The 19,867-nt window shown below is 33.5% G+C and overlaps 1 protein-coding gene across 1 annotated transcript in view; it reads right to left on the reverse strand.

The window, feature by feature from the left end:
* LOC133187519 (ankyrin repeat domain-containing protein 26-like) overlaps window positions 1-17,856 on the reverse strand; it is a 52,444-nt gene extending 34,588 nt beyond the window's left edge. The window contains exons 1-21 of the mRNA XM_061322922.1: window positions 17,633-17,856; window positions 16,797-16,911; window positions 13,783-13,956; window positions 13,366-13,478; window positions 12,836-12,930; window positions 12,296-12,517; window positions 11,828-11,937; window positions 10,802-10,852; window positions 9,855-9,924; window positions 9,416-9,651; window positions 8,733-8,816; window positions 8,249-8,327; window positions 7,856-7,876; window positions 7,397-7,417; window positions 5,763-5,962; window positions 3,924-3,983; window positions 3,084-3,131; window positions 2,306-2,863; window positions 1,625-1,702; window positions 636-866; window positions 69-467 (exon numbers count right to left, since the gene is read on the reverse strand). Coding sequence (XP_061178906.1) covers window positions 69-467; window positions 636-866; window positions 1,625-1,702; window positions 2,306-2,863; window positions 3,084-3,131; window positions 3,924-3,983; window positions 5,763-5,962; window positions 7,397-7,417; window positions 7,856-7,876; window positions 8,249-8,327; window positions 8,733-8,816; window positions 9,416-9,651; window positions 9,855-9,924; window positions 10,802-10,852; window positions 11,828-11,937; window positions 12,296-12,517; window positions 12,836-12,930; window positions 13,366-13,478; window positions 13,783-13,956; window positions 16,797-16,911; window positions 17,633-17,856 — 3,189 coding nt within the window. The remainder of the gene's footprint in view (window positions 1-68; window positions 468-635; window positions 867-1,624; window positions 1,703-2,305; window positions 2,864-3,083; window positions 3,132-3,923; window positions 3,984-5,762; window positions 5,963-7,396; window positions 7,418-7,855; window positions 7,877-8,248; window positions 8,328-8,732; window positions 8,817-9,415; window positions 9,652-9,854; window positions 9,925-10,801; window positions 10,853-11,827; window positions 11,938-12,295; window positions 12,518-12,835; window positions 12,931-13,365; window positions 13,479-13,782; window positions 13,957-16,796; window positions 16,912-17,632) is intronic.
* Between the last annotated feature and the right edge of the window lie 2,011 nt (window positions 17,857-19,867).

Consider the following 19,867-nt stretch of genomic DNA (forward strand, 5'->3'; position numbering starts at 1 on the left):
GAAAGAATATCAAACATGTTAACCGAAGATGAGCAATAAGCACAGTTACAGAGATAACGCTGCCTTACCATCTGTTCCTCCTCTGCTTCCCTCCTCAATCTCTCTTGTGTTAGCCTCTCCTCCTCCTCCCATTTCTGTTGTCGTGACAACTCAGCCTCTCTCTGGATTTGTTCCAGCCTGTGTTCTTCCTCCAGAGCCTGTCTTTGTTCTTCCTCATCGAGTCTGTCTTGTTCTTCCATAGCCTGCCTCTGTTCCTCTTCCCACTTCCTCTGCAGTTCTTCTTCCTTGGCTCTCTGCTTCTGTAACTTATCCTTATCTTGCTTTCTTTCAATCTCCCATTCACTTATAGACTCTTCTTCAATATCCTCAGACACTGAGTGCTCTCCCTTTTGAGAACTCTCCTTTGTTTCTGGCAGAGGAGGTACACCATACACTGGAGGGGCAGATTCTGAGGGCAGCATATCATCCTGAAAAATGTGCAAATGAATTTCAGACTCCTTCTACACCAAAATGCATGTACTTTGCGAATGAAAAAAGGAATTTTTTTTCAAATTGAAACAGGATTGTTTTTCGATTTGAATAACCTTGAAACCACAATAATGAGATATACTTTGAGTTCTAATACTAGTTTCTACCTCTGAGTCCCAGTCTGAGTCTTCATCCTCATCCTCTGAGAGTGGAGTTTCCTGTTTCTTTGGGACGGCTGCAGTCTGGTTGTCAACAACACGAACTGGCTCCATTATCTTCTCTTTCATGTCTGGTACAGGTTGCTCCATCTTCTGGACATCGTTCTCTTCAGAGGGTTGATTGTCTTCATCCTCTTCTTCAACTTCTTCAGTGACTTTTGATTCTTCTTGCTTTGATTTCTAAATTGACATGTAAGAAATAAATTCCTCAAAGTGCATTTACACTGCATAAAAACTGGATCCTTCTTCTGACAACTGAAGAATCATTTCATTAAACACAATATCAGCTGAATAAATAGAGGATATTCAATGTTTTGTAGATGAATATGGAATTTACTTCACGAGTGGGACATGATTTTTTTTATATTTTCATGAGTACGAAGCACGAGCGAAAATATCAAAAAATCATGTCTCACAAGTTAAATAAATAAAATATTCATCTACAAAACATTGAATTTTCTGTTTATTACATTTTCTTAGATTTTCCCTTTCCCTCTGTCTTTTCATAACACAGTGTCATAGGCTGTGATGTCATAGTTGAGCGGTTGAGACGTCATAGCTAAGAGATTGCGAGATTGAAAAACGTTGTAAACATGGATTTTTAACGACATACTTGGAAAAACTTTGGCAGAATAACTATTAGTCTCTGTCAGGATGACTCATTAACTCTATCTTATAACAGGCCAGGGATTTATTTAAAAACACTCTTCGTGAAGAGAATGAAAATCGTAAGTTTTGCCACACTTCTGATATTCTCACACTGTGAGAATACCACGCTTTCATGCTGTGTCAGAATATCACTTTTATTCAGTAAATAAATTACAGTTTAATACTGTATTTCACTGTTAAAAATGTAATAAATTTTTATATACAGACTGATGATTGTCACAAAAAAAAGGGCTGCAAATTTTTGGGAAATGAATGATTTTGCCACTAACCATCTCAGTGAAATATGTCATATTTTGGACCCTGGGAGTGATCCCATCCTCGGCTGTAGAATCCCATTGGCTGGTAGTCTGTGATATAAATATTAAACAAACATCTAAGTAACTGGCAGCAGAAATAAAATTGATGTATAATAAAATATTATACAAAATTGTTTTTTAAGGCATGTTAATACAATATTACTGAAAGTTATCATTTTCTTCATAAAACATGTTTATCTTGGACCTAAATTGTTTTGTTATTATGGTAAAAGAAAAACTCTTTCAAATGAACACACAATGTAATATACGTTTATGCTATTTCTCATAGTGTACTTCTCTTGATTCTAAATAACAGCTAAGAAATGATAACCGTACATTCCATAAATTATCTTCATCTAATTTCTTACATCTATGTGTATGAGTATGTATCAGTGTAGATAATGTGTTGCTACAGAGGAGAGTCATTTTCAAACAGAGACAAGATTTTCAGAAAAAGGTGCCAAAGTAGCATAAGAATACTTAAATATCTACAAGATTATCATATCACACCAACCACCTCCACATAATACCTCAGTGTTATTACACAACAATACAGTTAGACCACCACAGCACAGGTAAACACAGGTGTAAATTAACACAAACACTGCAGACCTAGTATTGCCACAGCATACAGAAACAAAAACAGATCTAGACCTTTCTATGTGCAGAAATGTGCTTCAACACCATCAAATTTAAACTCTCAACCTCTTCATCAGATGGCACTTGTTCTGGTGAATCCTTTGGCTGAGGTTTGTCTTTGACCTTGACCTTATCTCCTGACCTTGAGGCAAGTACTTGGGCCACTTCATGGTCAGTTTCTGGATCATCACTAAGTTCCTCATTTATTTCAGGTGCTGCTGGTTCTAACTGCACCGGAATTTCATCAAGACCCATGACATCTACCCTGGGAGATTCGTCTTCTATGGTCAAGTCTACCACTTCATCATTGGATTCCTCTTGGAATGGTTCCGGAGGTGATACATTCATATCAAAGTCATCACTAGGGGTGTAGTCAAGAGCTATAGGGGAATCCCCTATCCCCATTAAGGTTCCATCCCTCTTTACCTCCTTTAAGGTGCCATCTCTATGGACCTCGATTCGTTTTGGTTTGGGTTCAACCTCACTTTCCTCGAAGTCCGACAACCCATCGTCATCATCAGAGAAGTGGGTCAATTCATATCTAGCTTTCACTTGACTATTTTCCTCAATTTCCTAACAATTCCAAGTCAACAGTGAACATGGTACATACAGAACACAAACAGTTGGCAATAAGACAAAATTTTCATTCCCATGCATTTCTACTCAATGTTAGTATGATCTAAAATTCTCATTATTCTAAGTTTATTTTACATTTTCACTTCCCTGATATGCTAAATGCATATCATAATCAATTAAAAGTTTTACACACATGTACACACTATAAACTACTTACTTGATCTGGGTCTACTTCATTTTCTAAGTCACTGTCCCATTCTGATCCCTATAATACAATATTCATGTAATAAATGAACAATACAAGTAATACAAACAATGGAGAAGGTAGAACTTGATACTTAAACCATTTAAACTCCAGCATCAATGCTTGGACTTCAATTACAATAGCTGTACGATACAGCTACAAACTTACATCAGATCTTGGTGTAATGTGTATGATACAGCTACAAACTTACATCAGATCTTGGTGTAATGTGTATGATACAGCTAAAAACTTACATCAGATCTTGGTGTAATGTGTATGATACAGCTACAAACTTACATCAGATCTTGGTGTAATGTGTATGATACAGTAATAAACTTACATCAGATCGTGTTGTAATGTGTATGATACAGTAATAAACTTACATCAGATCTTGGTGTAATGTGTGTGATACAGTAACAAACTTACATCAGATCTTGGTGTAATGTGTATGATACAGCAACAAACTTACATCAGATCGTGGAATAATGTGTATGATACAGCAACAAACTTACATCAGACCTTGGTGTAATGTGTATGATACAGCAACAAACTTACATCAGATCTTGGTGTAATGTGTATGATACAGCTACAAACTTACATCAGATCTTGGTGTAATGTGTATGATACAGCAACAAACTTACATCAGATCTTGGTGTAATGTGTATGATACAGCTACAAACTTACATCAGATCTTGGTGTAATGTGTATGATACAGTAATAAACTTACATCAGATTTAGGTGTAATGTGTTTGATACAGTAATAAACTTACATCAGATCTTGGTGTAATGTGTATGATACAGCTACAAACTTACATCAGATCGTGGTGTAATGATCTTCTTTTGGGTGTTCTTCTCCACCTCATCTTGGCTGGCCTGTAATGAAATGTAATACATGTAAATATTAACATCAACTCCTTTAATGATAAGTAATATTTGTAAACTTCAACTCCTTTAATGAAATGTAATACATGTAAACCTTTACTTCAACTCCTTTTATTAATGAAATGTAATACACGTACATGTATACATTTACTTCAACTCCTTTAATGAAATGTAATACATGTAAACATCTACTTCAACTCCTGTTATCATGGTAATGAAATGTAAACATTTACTTCAACTTCATCATTACACAAAAGCCATGTAATTGAAAAAAAAAAATGTCTACCATCAATCCAGTCATTTATTTAAATTCATGTACTTCATAATCAATGATTTTAACAATAAAGGATGATGTGACGTACGGCCCCCGGTAAATTGACAAAAAATTAAATGTCCTAATTGTTGCATGCAGCTAATCACTGATATGTGTACCCTTATGGAAAACTATTTTTAACAAAAATAGAAGCGTAATTTGGAAGATATAGATCTTTCATTTGGGTAGGGGTACCATGTTTACATCCGATTCCCATTGAATTTTGGCCCCGCCCCACTCTTTGAAGCCCTTAAAATATACGAGCGCAAGTAGGGACATTTTTCTCCTTTGGCTGGTCACTGTATTTTATTGAAATCTACCTATATGTGAAAGGAGAAAAATGTACCTAACTGCGCTCACATGTTGTTTTATAAAAAATGGTAAAATCTAGCTGCCTTTCCTATTATGAACAGATCGACGAAACTATTTTTTCTGACATAAGAATAAATTCATATGCTAATCGAGGCATTGGCGTGACTTTCTAACTGACCAATCAGCTAAATGAGATGCATTACGAGTGAGTACCACAAAAATACTAAGGAAATTTTATGCTTGGAAAAAAGGCTTTTTTACCTACTTTTCGATAAACAATTTTTTATGCATTTGAGTCACAGATTAGGCACGGATCTACAATTTCCCAGCTCATAGTTACAAACAATTGATTTTTATATATATTTAATTTTAAAGTTTTGTAAAGCGTTTGGTGGGCATGCAATGCGATAGGTCTACACGTATTCCCGAGTATCAGTGAATACAAGTTTCATGTGCATTTCTTGACCCAGAACGGTAAACGCTGAGGTTCCATGCGTATTATTATGTATAAACAGCCTTGGCTGACAATTAAAAGTTTGAAATGTGGTGGAGATAATGTGTAAATTGACCTAAACCATGTGCCTAAGATAAAATGTAAACATAGTAAACGACAGCATGTTTTGTCGTTCTCTCATCGGATTGGACAATTGTTCTCGGTAAGCGACTATGTGCGAAATAATAACAATAGCCATATAAGGTAAATTTCTCGGACATGCATATCCCTCTATTGTACTAAGACCCGCCTATTCTCTTTTCATAAAAGAACATTGTCACAAACCTGGCCGAATGTTAATGTCATAGGGTCTAAAAAATCATAGATAATGCAGTAATCCTTATAATTAAAATGTGTCGGAACTATTGAAACTATTCAAAAGGCGTTGTATTTATTCACTCATGTTTGAAAACTATCAAAATCGTTGTAGATTAAATATAATTCGTCATAGAAAAAGGGGCCCCAGATAGCAGTTATGTCACATCATCCTTTCTAGTGAGTAGGGTATAGGTTATAAAATAAATCTTCAAAAGACTACTTTTTTTAAATGTATGACAATCTCTTACATGGGTACATAGGGATAGAAAAAGGCAAATAATTGAGCAGCTTTATGTTATAAATGAATGATGATTGACCCCTCCCAGGTTCTGACCTGTTTCCAGTTTTTGAGTATCCCTGGCCTGGGGGTAATGGAGGGCTGGGTGGAGTCCCACTCACTCTCCTGATTATCAGGGTCCACCTCTGTTATTTTGGGGGGTGGTGACATGGGGAGGGCAGGTTCCTCATCTGACAGCTCAGAGATTTCTGGTCCACTATCCACATCATCATCTATACCAAGGTCAGCCAGGAAAGCTAGAAAATGTTTGAAGAACAAATAAAACATGGAAATTAGTGTAAGAAATATGAACATCTTTCACTTAAGCTTACTCAAGTGGGAATAATAACTCTAACCATGCATCAAAAAGAATTGAATATTTTTTTCAAACTTTGAAAAGATTTCTATCACCAAAAAACTAGGATGGATTATGATCTTAGAATATGATTTCATTGGTTTAGTTCTACTGCATATAGACTAGTTCCATTGCACCTTAAGCCATTGACATGTCTTAAGTGTTTATCTATCTAGTACAAAAATAAAGAACAAAGCCCCAGTATTTTAATCTAAAAGCCATTAGACAGATAAAATTCACGGTAAAAAGACCAAATGTGTGCAGTGACTTAATTAGTGGCACATAATTGTTTTTAACACACAAATTTTAAGAAAAGACTTACTTTAAAAAAATGTGAAAAATTAAGTGCAGATGATAAAAAACACACAAATTTTAGGCCCAAACCTATAAACTCTAGACTAATATTTACATAAATTTAAATTATTTATTTAAAAACTATAGAGTTGACTCTCTTTGAGTCTGTTTTAGTATCCAGCAAAAGGCAACAAATTTAATACAAACAAAATATATTGCATAATTCACATCTTTTTCTAGATCCACCCAAAAATCTATTCATTTCTCTCTTGCACAAGGGCACATCTTTTCCTAAATTTCTTGCAAATCTGCTCTCATTTTTTTTTCTTTTTATTATAGATATTTTGTACACAGAGTAAGGCAAATATGTTTTAGAACATAATCAGCCCAATTTCATTGGAGGGGTTATTTATAAAGTTAACCTAATTCTTCTTTAAATCATCAACACTTACTCAAATCTACTTTAATGTATACATGCTGATTAATGGATCCTAAATAAATACATATCAAAATGGCAAAGAATAAAACTAACAGTTCTACCATGTAAATAATAAGACTACATATTTATACACTATGAAATCTTTAACAGAATTTTTTACATATTCTATAGTCTAATCAAAATCTAAATGCCATGGAAGCAATTATAGCTCTACATCAGGCTACATGCTAACAACAGCAAAAAAAGCCAGTCAGGTTACTGAGGGAAAGGGTGCAGAAACCATTTTGCTATGTGGCCAGGGAAATGAAGAAAAATTTTTTTTTTTGATTTCTACAGTTGTCCTTATGATATATTTCATTTAAATTTCTATCCAAGAGCAGAACACTTTCCAGATGAAAAATAAGAATGCTTTATCCAAACTTCATTGCAATTATTTACACAATTTAACACTTTTAAATTAGTAGTGTTAACTGATAAATTCAAACACATGAGCAATCACTTCTGAATTACTACCTTATTAATCCTAGTACACAAATTTCCATGGCCACATTAAAAGATATGTGAAAAGAAAATCTACAATCTGAAATAAATCTGAAATACAACCTTTGCCCTGATTTTCATCAGCTGTGAACATGCAATGTAAACAACATCAATAAGTGACATGTAGGAGGTCCTCTAAGGGGACTAAGGCTAAAAGGTTCACCACAGGGAAATAAGGAGTCATTAAATATTGTTGCTTAGATGAGGTAAATACATGCTTTTATGTAATAAAATGTATGCAATGTACATTACATGCATAAAAAATTCCATTACAATTTAGCATGCTTTGGGACCCAGTCTGCTTTTGCATTCTTTTCACTAAAATATCCATTTCATAAAATAATAGCTATTAAAACAATCATTTTTTTTTCTTTTCATAGATATGATAACCAAAACTTTTATATTATAAAATAAGGAAATTCTTTTTTTTTTATATACATATACAGGGCACACCATTTTCTACAGAAAGAGTAATAGAGTAGAAATATTAGTCACTTCAGCATAAAACATCAAACTATTTACCACTTTGCTTGCTCAAGATGCCTTAAAAACATATACATGTCATTCTGTTAGTACATTTCCCACATGCATGCAGATATTTCATGTTAATAGATAATTTCATATACATGATGTATCATATTAAATAACTCAGTTATCTGTTCTAAACCATTATTAATAAATGTATAATAATTTACAATAGATAGATGTTAATGTGTCAACATAGTTAAAACTTAATTTTCAACTAAAAATAAAAAGATATCCTTCATTTAAGCATTAATTAAATTTCAAATACATGTATTTGAATTCTAGTTTAAACTGAATTTGGAACTTTGGAAGTTTTCTTACAAGAAACAGAAAATTTAACTTTGGAATCCTTGAACATAATAGTGAAATTGTAATTGTATTTTCCCCTACCTCTTTGCTTCTCCTTGTCAAAGCCAGCAGATGGTGATAAATTAGACACTCCTGTAGGTAAATATCCAGATGATGAAGTCTAAAAAACAAGATTAATAAACATTAATTTTGTAACATAGCTAATATTACACATAACAAGTACTTGTACAGCAGAATAGTGTTAACAGATAATATACTAAAACAACTAGCTCTGAGAGAATGAAATGTGATTAACAAAGTCCAATAATTTCTCAGTCTTCTAACTAAATATTCGTACATGTACATGTATGTCCACTACATGCATTACAATTTCATGTATCTTATCTGCTTTGAAGTCTTTTCTAACTTGTCCAAGGCACCGTAAACACCTAATCTACACACATATCTTAGTCTGGCCTAGATTAGAGCATCTACACTAGTGAGGACTAACTGGTAAAGTTTAATGTTTATGTCCATGCTTACTCACCATGTCACTATCTAGATCAACTCGTAAGGACAAATTTACCTGTTGATCGTCCAGTTTGGGTTTTTTGGCACCAGATCCTGATTCCTCATCCTCCTCAATGTCTGTAGTGTCATTATCATCAGTCTGAACCAATCAAAAAGATCATCACAATGAAATATCAGTCTGGACCAATTAAAAAGATCATTACAATAAAATATCAGTCTGAACCAATCAAAAAGATCATCACAATGAAATAATCAGTCTGATCCAATCAAATGGATCATCACAATGAAATATCAGTCTGAAACAATCAAAAAAAATCTTACAATGAAATATCAGTCTGGACAAGTCAAAAAGATCATCACAATGAAATATCAGTATGAACCAATCAAAAAGATTATCACAATGAAATATCAGTATGAACCAATCAAAAAGATAACCTCAGTAAGAAGTAAGAACAAAATCAATACATGTTTAAATTTAATTGGTCTGGTAATATTAGAAAGATCATATTCCTATATGGAAAATAATTCATTTTTAAAAACAGATATAGCTTCTAATTTCACTGCAAATATTGACAGCTTTTTCAATTCTGAGACCATGTAACAAGTAAGATGTGGAGGATATCATTATCTTTAAATGTTGATGGTTAGGGATGACCTCTCCTCCTATATATATAGATAATTCATCTAAGTGAAGGACTCAGCCTCAAAGAACAAAAGGTGGTACTAAAGAAAGCTTACAATTTCCCTAATCTCTGACTCATCCCTGAAGGAAACCCTGTTGGCAGTAATTGTTCTTTTCCTCCCAGGTTCCTCCATTTCCTCCCTGTTTTCCTCTTCTTCCTCCTCATCATAAGGAATGTTGTCTTCGATGGAGGTGTGTGATTGGTTAGATTTGACTGAGCTCTGCTGCTGTCGCCCTGGAATATTTGTCGGAGGAACTTCCTGATCTTCCTCATAATCTTCTTCATCCACATCTGATGTTACGGAAAATATGTAAATTACAAATGTATTAGTGCTTCATAAAGGAGTACATGATGTATCATATGTGGACAATGATAGCTGCATGATAATATCACCTTCCTTACTTTACAAAAGTACTCTATGTTTTAAATACACCGCAGTTAATCAAAAGCCATCATTCAGCCCTCATCAGACATCACTATTTAGTCTTACTTACCCTCATCTTCACCTTCACTGTCGGGGAATTTGGTAAGTTTGGCTGCCAGGCTTATCTTAGGAACATCCTCCTGAAATGTTGAAGAGGTAGAAATAAAAAGACTGACACAGTTACCAAAATGAAATATGATTTCTTCTCCTATCTTCTATTATATGTTTGTTACTTTTATACATCATCACTTTACTAAACTATTTAGATAACTGTAGATTTCATAAATCATCATAAATATCAATGTATACTGGAAAACTTTTGCCCTTTTTTATTTTCACCCACATTACCCTCATCCTAAGTGGGCAGACTTAAAACTAAGCTGGTATAAAGAAATAAACACTGACTGTATTTTAGTCATAAACTTTGCAAAGGGGTAAATTTAAAACAAGGCAAAAATATCAAAGTATCTAAGTATTCAGTTTAGAGTTTGATGCACAGCCAAACATTTAGAATTACTCATCCACAGTAAATTTACCAGAAGTCATTTGATTCCATATACCACTGACAATAAAGAAACTGCAGTCTTCAGGAAAAAAGTCATTAAGTGTTTTGCAAATTCACACCTAATAGTGATTAGAAACTGTGAACCAAACATGAAAGATCTGAGTGTGGAAAGAAAATGAAATCATTTTTCCCCTAAATGAATTAAGTGTGAAAAACCACTTCCAAGTGTGTGTAATGGTAAAAAAAGATACCAATTCTGTGAAAGATAAGTGCTAAAAAGGTGCTTTTTTTTGTCCTCATTGAAAAATTTCATTTCTATCAGGTTAAACAAATCTTAATTTTAAAGTTTTTAAGAATAACATTTTTAAAAATCTACAAAATAAACATACAATATAAATTACTAACTGAACAATATCTAAGAGCAAGATCTCAGGAAAATTAGGAAATATATAAAACAAAGGAATAGGGTCACAAGAAAATCGGTATGTCTACTGACGACACTGGGGTCTTACATCTGCCTCGCCCAACTCATCCGCCCCAAAGTCTGAGTCATCATCTCTATCCTAATGACAAGAATATGGCACAAACTGTACAGGTATATATGGGGTAGATTACATATGAATTAAATAAAATTAAATAAAATTTTGTTGCATTCATACAATTTACTAGCATATGTATAACACATAATTTTATACATGTACGTGTAATTACAATTCTATATACTTTAAAGCTGATATAATTTTTTTTACATGCAACCACTCAAATCAACAAGCATTTATTCAGTTCTTATGTCAATGTATACTCTTATTTTACAAAATCTGAAATTTTTAAAGTTTCTTATCATTTAATTACAACATAAGTTTTCTGAAGCCATAAAAACTAACATATAAACTGACACTTGATCTTATACCCTACAGCTGTCAGGCCAAATAATAATCATTTGTGTCTGTGTACAGGTGTAAATTTTTTGCATTGTAAGTGACTGTAAAAATTCACACACGTAGCATTAAAATCAAGTGTAATCTTTATATATGGAAATATCAAAGCTTCACGCAGCAAGAAAATGCAGTCCTAACTTACGGGAATATTTTGCATAACTCTCTACAAAGTGAACGTTTACATATTACACATATGCTGATTTCAAAAACTAAAAATCAAACATTTTAGTTACAGATTACATATTTGTGTAGTATCTGAAGTAGAAGTTTTTTGAATTGATACATTCAAACTTAAGAAACATGCTGTTTTTTTCTACATATATGTTCCTATAAAAGTAAAAATAAATGCACATTCATGCAAATTCAGTACTCTTAAATGACACTGAAAAAAATAATTTAATATATGTACATTGTACATCTATGAACATGTAGCTTTGCCATTTTAGCATCATTTGTGCAGTAAGCAGCAATTGGGCTTGTGTTTTTTTAAATCTTTAAGCAATACATATAAAATGTATATCCGAATGGCCCTTCAAACTTAATGGACCTACACATGCACTAAGTAAAACTATAGTAACAGCTATAAATTCCCCTGTAAACTGATACCTTTTTCTTGTCCAGTCCGAGGCTGACACTATCGTCGGCCCAGGAGTCATCCTGTTGACTGTGTGATACTCGGCTCTGTGTGTTCTCCTCATCGGAATCCTCAACTGTTGGAATAATTCAAATTTTACTATTGTAACTATCAAAGACTAAATCATATTTATGTACTTAATATTTTTTTTTCTGTTTTCTACTTTACATTGTTTTCTTGTTTATAAATTGAAATAAAAAAATTATAAACTGAATAGACAAAACTTAATTTTGTGATCTGTGTTTAAGTCACTGCTTTAATTAATTCAGCTTTTCAATTATCAATTCCATCTGGCCCTAATCACTCTAAACTTGGTGTAATGCATAGTAAAATACCCTTGTTCTAATTTACTTTCCTAAAGAAATCAAATTAATGTTAACATGTTTCTATCATGGTTAATTTATCTGTAAGCATCATCTACAAGGTGATCAAACCTTTGTCATTGTTATCTGCCGGTAGAAAATGGGAAAGTGAAGGATCTCTAGGGGTGGTAGAGGCACTGGAGGGTCCTACCGAGCCCCGGGGGGTCTCCCGTGGGGTGACACTCCCGGCGAGACTTCCCCCAGCGGACCTCCTTAACTTCATGGCATGGTCACTTAGTAGCTGTGCCGCAGCATATTGTCCTGTCATGTTAGCCATGTCCTCTGCTGTAAAACCTACAAAACAATTAGTTCACTGCATAGTCAAATCTATTCATTCAAAGACAAACATCAACAGAAAATCAATCAATTTATACAAAGTATTAAGTCAATGTCATCTTAATATTTATATAGAGTACTTAAGTCAATATTGTCTTAATACAGTAACTACCGGTATATTAATTCATTGACTGTTTAGTAGATTTGATAATAGTTTTACCTTTGTTGAAAATGGACACATTGTTCTAAAGAAGAAGGTGAAAGTGGGAAAGCCAAAGAAAGTACACATACAAATGGCAAATAAAAATTATTTAAATTGACTCCTGGTAAACCAACCTTTCTTGTCCTTGATGACGGTGTTGGCATTAAACTGCAGCAGCATTCTGACGGGAGTGATGGAACCCTCATAACAGGCCAGCATTAATGGAGTTCTGAAGAATAAAAGATCTCTTTCCAACATTGGAGTTTACATGTAGTAAATTTCCCACCTGCTAATCTTCTTGTACATGTATCATACAAGTATTTTTTGGAACTGCCAATTGAAGCTTGCTTAGGTGAAGTAGTACTGTTCCTATTTTTCATTTTGCAGACCTTGAATGTCTACACTAGTTATTCTTACCTACCTACCCTGGTAGCTGTATACATGCATGTACCTGAATTAGCTTACTTTATCTGACCATTTGACACTGTATGCCATCAAGACTTAACAACTGTTACCTGCCCAGTTGAACCTATGGATTAACAATTGCTAACTGCCCATTTTACTATGACATAATGTATGTCTTAATTAACTATATTTTCCCTCTTTTTTGTGGTATTTGTACACCTGGAATGCCCGATTGCATGTCTGGATCAACTTTTTTTACCTGCCCAAGTTATCCTGCACATCTGGATTTGCTTTTGCTATCAGCAAGGCCCTGGTAATTTCATCCCTTTTAAACTGTATGGACATGTGTAGAGGGGCTAATCCCTCCTCAGTCTACAAAGAATAGGGAAAATTTATTACTGTACAAGAATTAATTATACATGTAGTATGTTTTATATTTTCCTTTTTTTTTAGCATTATCCTTTGTCCACTATTTAATTAGTATCAACAAATTCACAACTGCATCAAAGACTTAACTTTCCTGAATTTGTGATAAATTTATGCATTTAAAGAAGAGCATGGACAGTAGCGGTCAGTTTCTTTTTTTTCAAAATCATTCAGTCTGTCATCTCTGTATCATCATATATATAAGCTGCTATTTTAGTAAAAGCGTAGCTGATTTAAGTTGACAACATACCTTGTTTTTGATGTTGACATTGGCACCTTTATCTGTGAGAATTTTGACAATTTTGGGATGGTTGTAGAGAACGGCCAGATGTAGACCAGAGTTCCCCTCTCTGTCCACAGTATCAACCTGGGCATTATGTTCTATCAATAGCTTCACACAGTCGTCATGGCCACATTCCACAGCCTGCCAAAAAGCATCAGATCTCTCAATTATTTCTTGCCTAAATCTAACAATTTCTAAACTGCATCTTTATGCTTTAGAATGATACCAAAAATACCTCCAATTAATCTAATTTTTTCTAAAGTTTTGTTCATGTTGTTTAAAACTAAATGCAATAAGCCACATTTTCTTTACCACAGCTATAAACTTTGATAAATGTAAGAAAGGCAAAATTGTGGAGGCTTAATGCTATTAATGGGTAAAATGATAAATCAAAAAAGAGGCCCAAGGGCCACAATGCTAACCTGAGTTACTAATGGCACTTCTGTTCTTCATCAGCAGATTTTTCCCTATATTATTGCCATGTAAAACAACTGCCCATTGTGGCCCCACCCTACCTCCTTGGAAACAAACTTGAATCTACACTATCTGAGGATGCTTCCATATAAATATGAGTACTCATGGCTTTGCTATTCTTGAAAGGAAGACTTTAAAAGATTTTCCCTATATGTTCCTATGTAACTTTGATCCCCTACTGTGGTTCTTGAAAAGAAGATCTTGAAAAGATGCCAACAAATTTTCATGAATTTTTAATTATCTCCCCTTACAAGAGGACGTGGCTCTTCAATTACACAAATTTGATCCCCTTTACCCATGCAAAGATATAGTGTGGCAAGTGTGGTTGAAATTGGCCCAGTGGTTCTTGAGAAGTTGAAAATGTGAAAAGTTTACAGACAACACACAACACAAGACAAGACACAATACAGATGATGCTGGACACTGCTTCCAGTTCAGGCAAGCTAACAAAAAGGTAGGGTAGATTGCAAAATTAAGAGGATTATTGAGCATACACATGCACTTAAATGACAAAGTTATGGGAGAAAGTAGCATCAAACAAGTTTTCAGAATGTCTGTTGGTTTCATATATTTGATAATTTCTGTGTTTAGAAAATAATTTAAAAATTTATTTTTCAACATACTGTGCAGTACATATTGTCAAGCATTCTTAAGATCATGTTTATAACTGATTTTCTGTAAATAAATCTTTTATCAACCGATTAAAAAAATTAAGAACCACTGGAAAAAAATTGCTTTTATTTTTGGTAGATATCATCATTAAATGTCGATAATCAATTTGAAAGTTATCATTCTTATGATACAGTAAATGCACCATCCATAGACAAGAGGATTAATTCAAAGTAATTACATGTAACTCAGATGTATTAACTAAGTACCGGTACTTGTATGTATGAATGTTAGATGAGGTTGTGATACAAACTTTTCCTATTATCACAGTAGTGGCATTTTAAAGGTGATTTATTGGATCTCAACGGTGAAATTCAACACCATTTAAATGACATTCAATTGAGTGGCGTCTCATGTTAAATCAATCACAGAGCACTGCAAAACAAGATCCCCCAGAATAAACACCGGGACAAGGAATTTAAACACTCCTCTTGTACATAGTTTCATTCCATTCATGAATAACAGTGCTGATTATTCTCTCCATAAATGGCCAATCAAATTGAACTTTCTGATGAGAAGGTCTATAATAACATGATAACCAACTTATTTCGTCTCCATTATTACATGCTAAATGTCTTACTTCAAAAGCAATGTAGGGTTTTAATAATCTTAGAGTACCATTCTTTTATTGGCAATATCAATCTTCATTTCCAATAACTTCTCCTTAGTAAATTGTGTTCATCAAGCTCAAAATGCCTTTCACATACACATACATATCATAAAAAAAATGAATCCAGCATATCTATGATCCTTGTCAACAGTACCACAAAGCAAAATATTCAGGGTACTGACATTTTGAAATTAATTCGTATATCTCTCATGCAACATTAGACAAAGCTATAAGTATTCAATGCTCATCTTCTGATTGAACATGTACAAGAAGACTTAACTGAGAGTGTGCAAAACCTGCTGATGAAACGATTAGAAATAAATCTAATAAAAATTATAGATATTAGACCAAGTTGCAAGATTTTGCTAATTTAATACATTCTATCATAGAATATTTGATTTGTTTAAATAATTTTAATGGAACAAATTATACAGTTAATGTATCCTTTTTTCTCTTAAATAAGAAATTTAAGATGTTGTAATCAGATTGAAAATCCTTGATTGTTAAGTCACACAGACCACAGCTAAATTGTATCATTACTATTTTTCAAGTTTGAGGGTGATTAGCTGCACATGTACATGTAGATTGAGAGATGTATACAGAGCTTAATTATCTCTTAAATATTGAGTCATGAACTTTTAGAGACATGCAGTGATCCTTTGTTTATGTTCTTTGAAGCTGCAATTACTTTGTCTAAAACAGTTTAGTACTTCTGGTAGATGTTCCATGTTTATATATATTGCTAACTCAGAGGAAGAAATGCTGCAAAGCCAATTCAGTCAAAATTAATGTTTCAATCATCTACACCCTTATTATGTGACCATGCAATCTTATCATTTTTGTCCTCATACAATTTCCTACTATTGATTTTTTCTTTATTGATTTGCCTTAATTGACATTTCTAAAGAAAGCTCTTCTTTTCCATACAACTCCAACACGTGCCTCAACAGTCATTTATTATTAATGACAAAATATGACCTGACAGATGTGGCTTAATTCAATCCACCTGACAAACTCTTCATGCATCAAGATTTATCTAAATCTATTGTTCAATACTTGTGTATAAACATGATAAACTCTGGTGCAACATTTCACACAATGCTATTGGATTTTTTTTTTTTATGTTTTAGTTATGCAGTGTTTGCTTCATTGATTTTTTTTTTTTTTTTTTTTTTTTGCTCAATTTTTTGTAATGAGAATTTACAAATGGTCTGGAACCACAACTTACCTTCAGGAGGGGCGTTTTTGATTCACTGTCCCCGATGTTGCTCTTGGCATGCCACTCTAGAAGAACTTTAACTATATCAGCATGGCCTTTTGCACATGCAAGATGCAAAGCAGTCCTGCAATAATATGCAAAATATTTCAACAGAAGAGTATAAATTATTTTCAAGCACATGTATTCTTATTAAATACATTTAATTCATGCATGCATGTTATGATAAGCACCTCCAAATGCTTGAAATGATGTATTTCAATCAACATGGTTAAAATGTATGTTCTCTAAAATTTTGTAAAACTTATAAATACTTTTACTGTGGTTGCAGTTGCAAACTGCAGCAATTTTATTTGTATAGTATGAGCAAACAGCTAATTTCTTTTTTTAATTCTTAACAATCCAGTGTGTTACGGTTATATATACATAAAGTACAAGAATGTGTGTCGCCTAATTTTGAATGTCTTAACAGTTCAATGCTAGGTATTTAAACTCATTGAAATGACATTCTTAAATACTTTTAACTGCCTAGAAAGATTTTAGTATTTACTTCTTTAAACATGCAGATCCCATAAATTTAAATATAGGCTATAGATCATTATTTTCTATGCTGTGCGATTAACAAAGTTATATGTCTTTGAAATATTTACAAAGTACTACAGAAAAACAATCCAAATTCCTCAAGCATAGTGTTATCTCAAAAGATGACAACGGAATGCAATGAAATACAAGTCATATCATGTTGTAATGGGCAAATGTACACCTGTATTTTAAATCATGTACGTCCACTATTGTGGATAAGTGTGCCTGTCGTTTTTTCTTAAACAAAATCATCTGACCGTAAATACCTGTTTTCTTTGTCAAGAGAGCTAGTATCCTTTTTCACAAGTTGCACTACTTTGGACAAATCCCCAGTCCATGCTGCTTTGTGAAGTTTCGGGAGATCTTTTTCGCGAACAACATAACCAGTCTCTGTCCCTCCCGAAGCCCCTCCAGTGTCAGCTGCCTCCTGCGGGTCGTAACTTCCCTTGCTCTGTGCCTTCTTTTTTATTGTTTTAATAAATTTCTTCATATTTAGACGGTAGATGTTACTTTTCAAAATCAACAGTGGCTGTTGCTGGTTTGAACATCGGCCATGACTGTAAACAAATGTTCTCGGAAGTCTTTTCACAAAGTCCAGAGAAGTTCCAAATGTCAATTACATATTTTGGCGCGCTTTTTGATCTTAAAAAAGGGAAGATTTTTAAAAGGGGTCCGTGTTTCACTGGGGGGGAGGGGGCGGTGTCGTTATTTTTACATAGAAATTTAATAACTCTTAAATTCCAGGGGGGGGGGGGATTCCGACCACCAACCCCTCTCTAGATCCGCGAATGTAATACTGAAATAGCAAACTTGAAACAATGTTGAAGATACACACTCAAGCTCAATAAAATGGTGCAAATGATGTCGCTGGGGGTTAAGCGTAAAAAAATAATGAAATGTCGAAGAAAATACTTTTTGAATGAATGCATGAATATGTAACCTTTAAGGAAAATATACAAAAATGAAGTGAACAAATCATATTGAGATATTTTATTTGGCATATAGTGATTTTTTGAAACGTACGTTACTGTCGCCAACATCGAATAATTACACTTAAATGGCTATTTTTTGTACAAATAACAGTTGAATCTTAAATTAGATAGCATATGTCTTCAAAACATTTATTTGTAAAATGCTTTTAATAAATTATTGAGCATAATCACAAATATATTACCAAACTTTGATTTGATATCCCCATGTCGCCAGAAACAAATAAAAACGGACTGTGATATTAAATATAGTATGAGTATTCGGTATTGTATGCCTGTAAGATTGGAATACGTTTTATTTTGAAGGAAACTTCTTGAAAATTAAAAATAAATGGTACAAAGCCTTATATATGTTACCAATACTTTGAAATCACATTCTATCTTCCTATTTTACTTGCGTATGGATAGGCATGAAACATTCGTTGTATTAGTTTAATAGATGAAATAGAATGATATCATAGTTAAACATGTGATATTTTTTCTTCTATCCAACAACTGTATTCCATGCTCCAACCATGATTTAACAATGTCTTATTATTAGCTTACTATTTAAGAGAAAATGATTAAATGAAACAACCGTTACCGAAACATTCGTTACCAAACCTCTTAAAAAAGAATGATTTATGAGTTCTAACATCTTCTGCACATATACGTAATCAAATATTTTGCGCCAGTATTCAAATTTTGACATCCGGAGTACGGTACTGCCTTTTTATGATTTTTTTTCTAAAGTCTAGACAGTGTTGGTGAGTTTGTTTTCTAGAATGCAATAACAATGAATCAAATGGAATGAATTAGTATGTAACTGTTAATATTTATATAACGACCGACAACAACTACGCAACCAGTATCAATCTAAGAGAGAAATTTTGTGGCTTGTTCCCATCATTTTCAAATTTTTCTTTGCGGATCTCTGTTAAAAATGATACAACAAATGTAGCCCTTTCATTCGGTCAATCCATACTTCGTGCTCGGTCGATATGCTTTTCTGTGAAGTCGATATGGATCGACCTCATGAAAGGGCTCTCTCTCTCTCTCTCTCTCTCTCTCTCTCTCTCTCTCAATATATATAATTCCTTAATTCCTACAGCCAAATGAAAAAAGGGTGAAGATAATTTCGAACAGTGATCGATCTCATAAAAACTTCAAACAATAAAAATCTGTGAACAGGGCATAAATATGGACACCTAGAAATCCTAGAGGTGGGATCAGGTGCCTAGGAGGATCGATTAAGCATCCCCTTTTGACCGGTCACACCCATCGCAAGCCCTATGTATTATTCAAGTAGACGGAACATTTTAGTATAAAAATTCTAACAATTGGTAAGAAACAAGTCAGCCAAAATAAGACTCAGTGATAGGTTATATTTGCTTATATGGTCATTTTAAAGAACAAAGAATTTACAAATGCTGACTTCAAACGAAGTTGTTGAAATCCCTGTAACATCAACTTATGTGTGAGCAGCCTGTCTCTGTTTCAAAACTGGTCGTACTCAGACAGATGTGGCAGACT

The sequence above is a fragment of the Saccostrea echinata genome, unplaced genomic scaffold (assembly GCF_033153115.1).
Source record: "Saccostrea echinata isolate AGI-Se365-2 ecotype Australia unplaced genomic scaffold, CSIRO_AGI_Sech_v1 ptg000015l, whole genome shotgun sequence".
NCBI classification, from domain to species: Eukaryota; Metazoa; Mollusca; class Bivalvia; order Ostreida; family Ostreidae; genus Saccostrea; species Saccostrea echinata.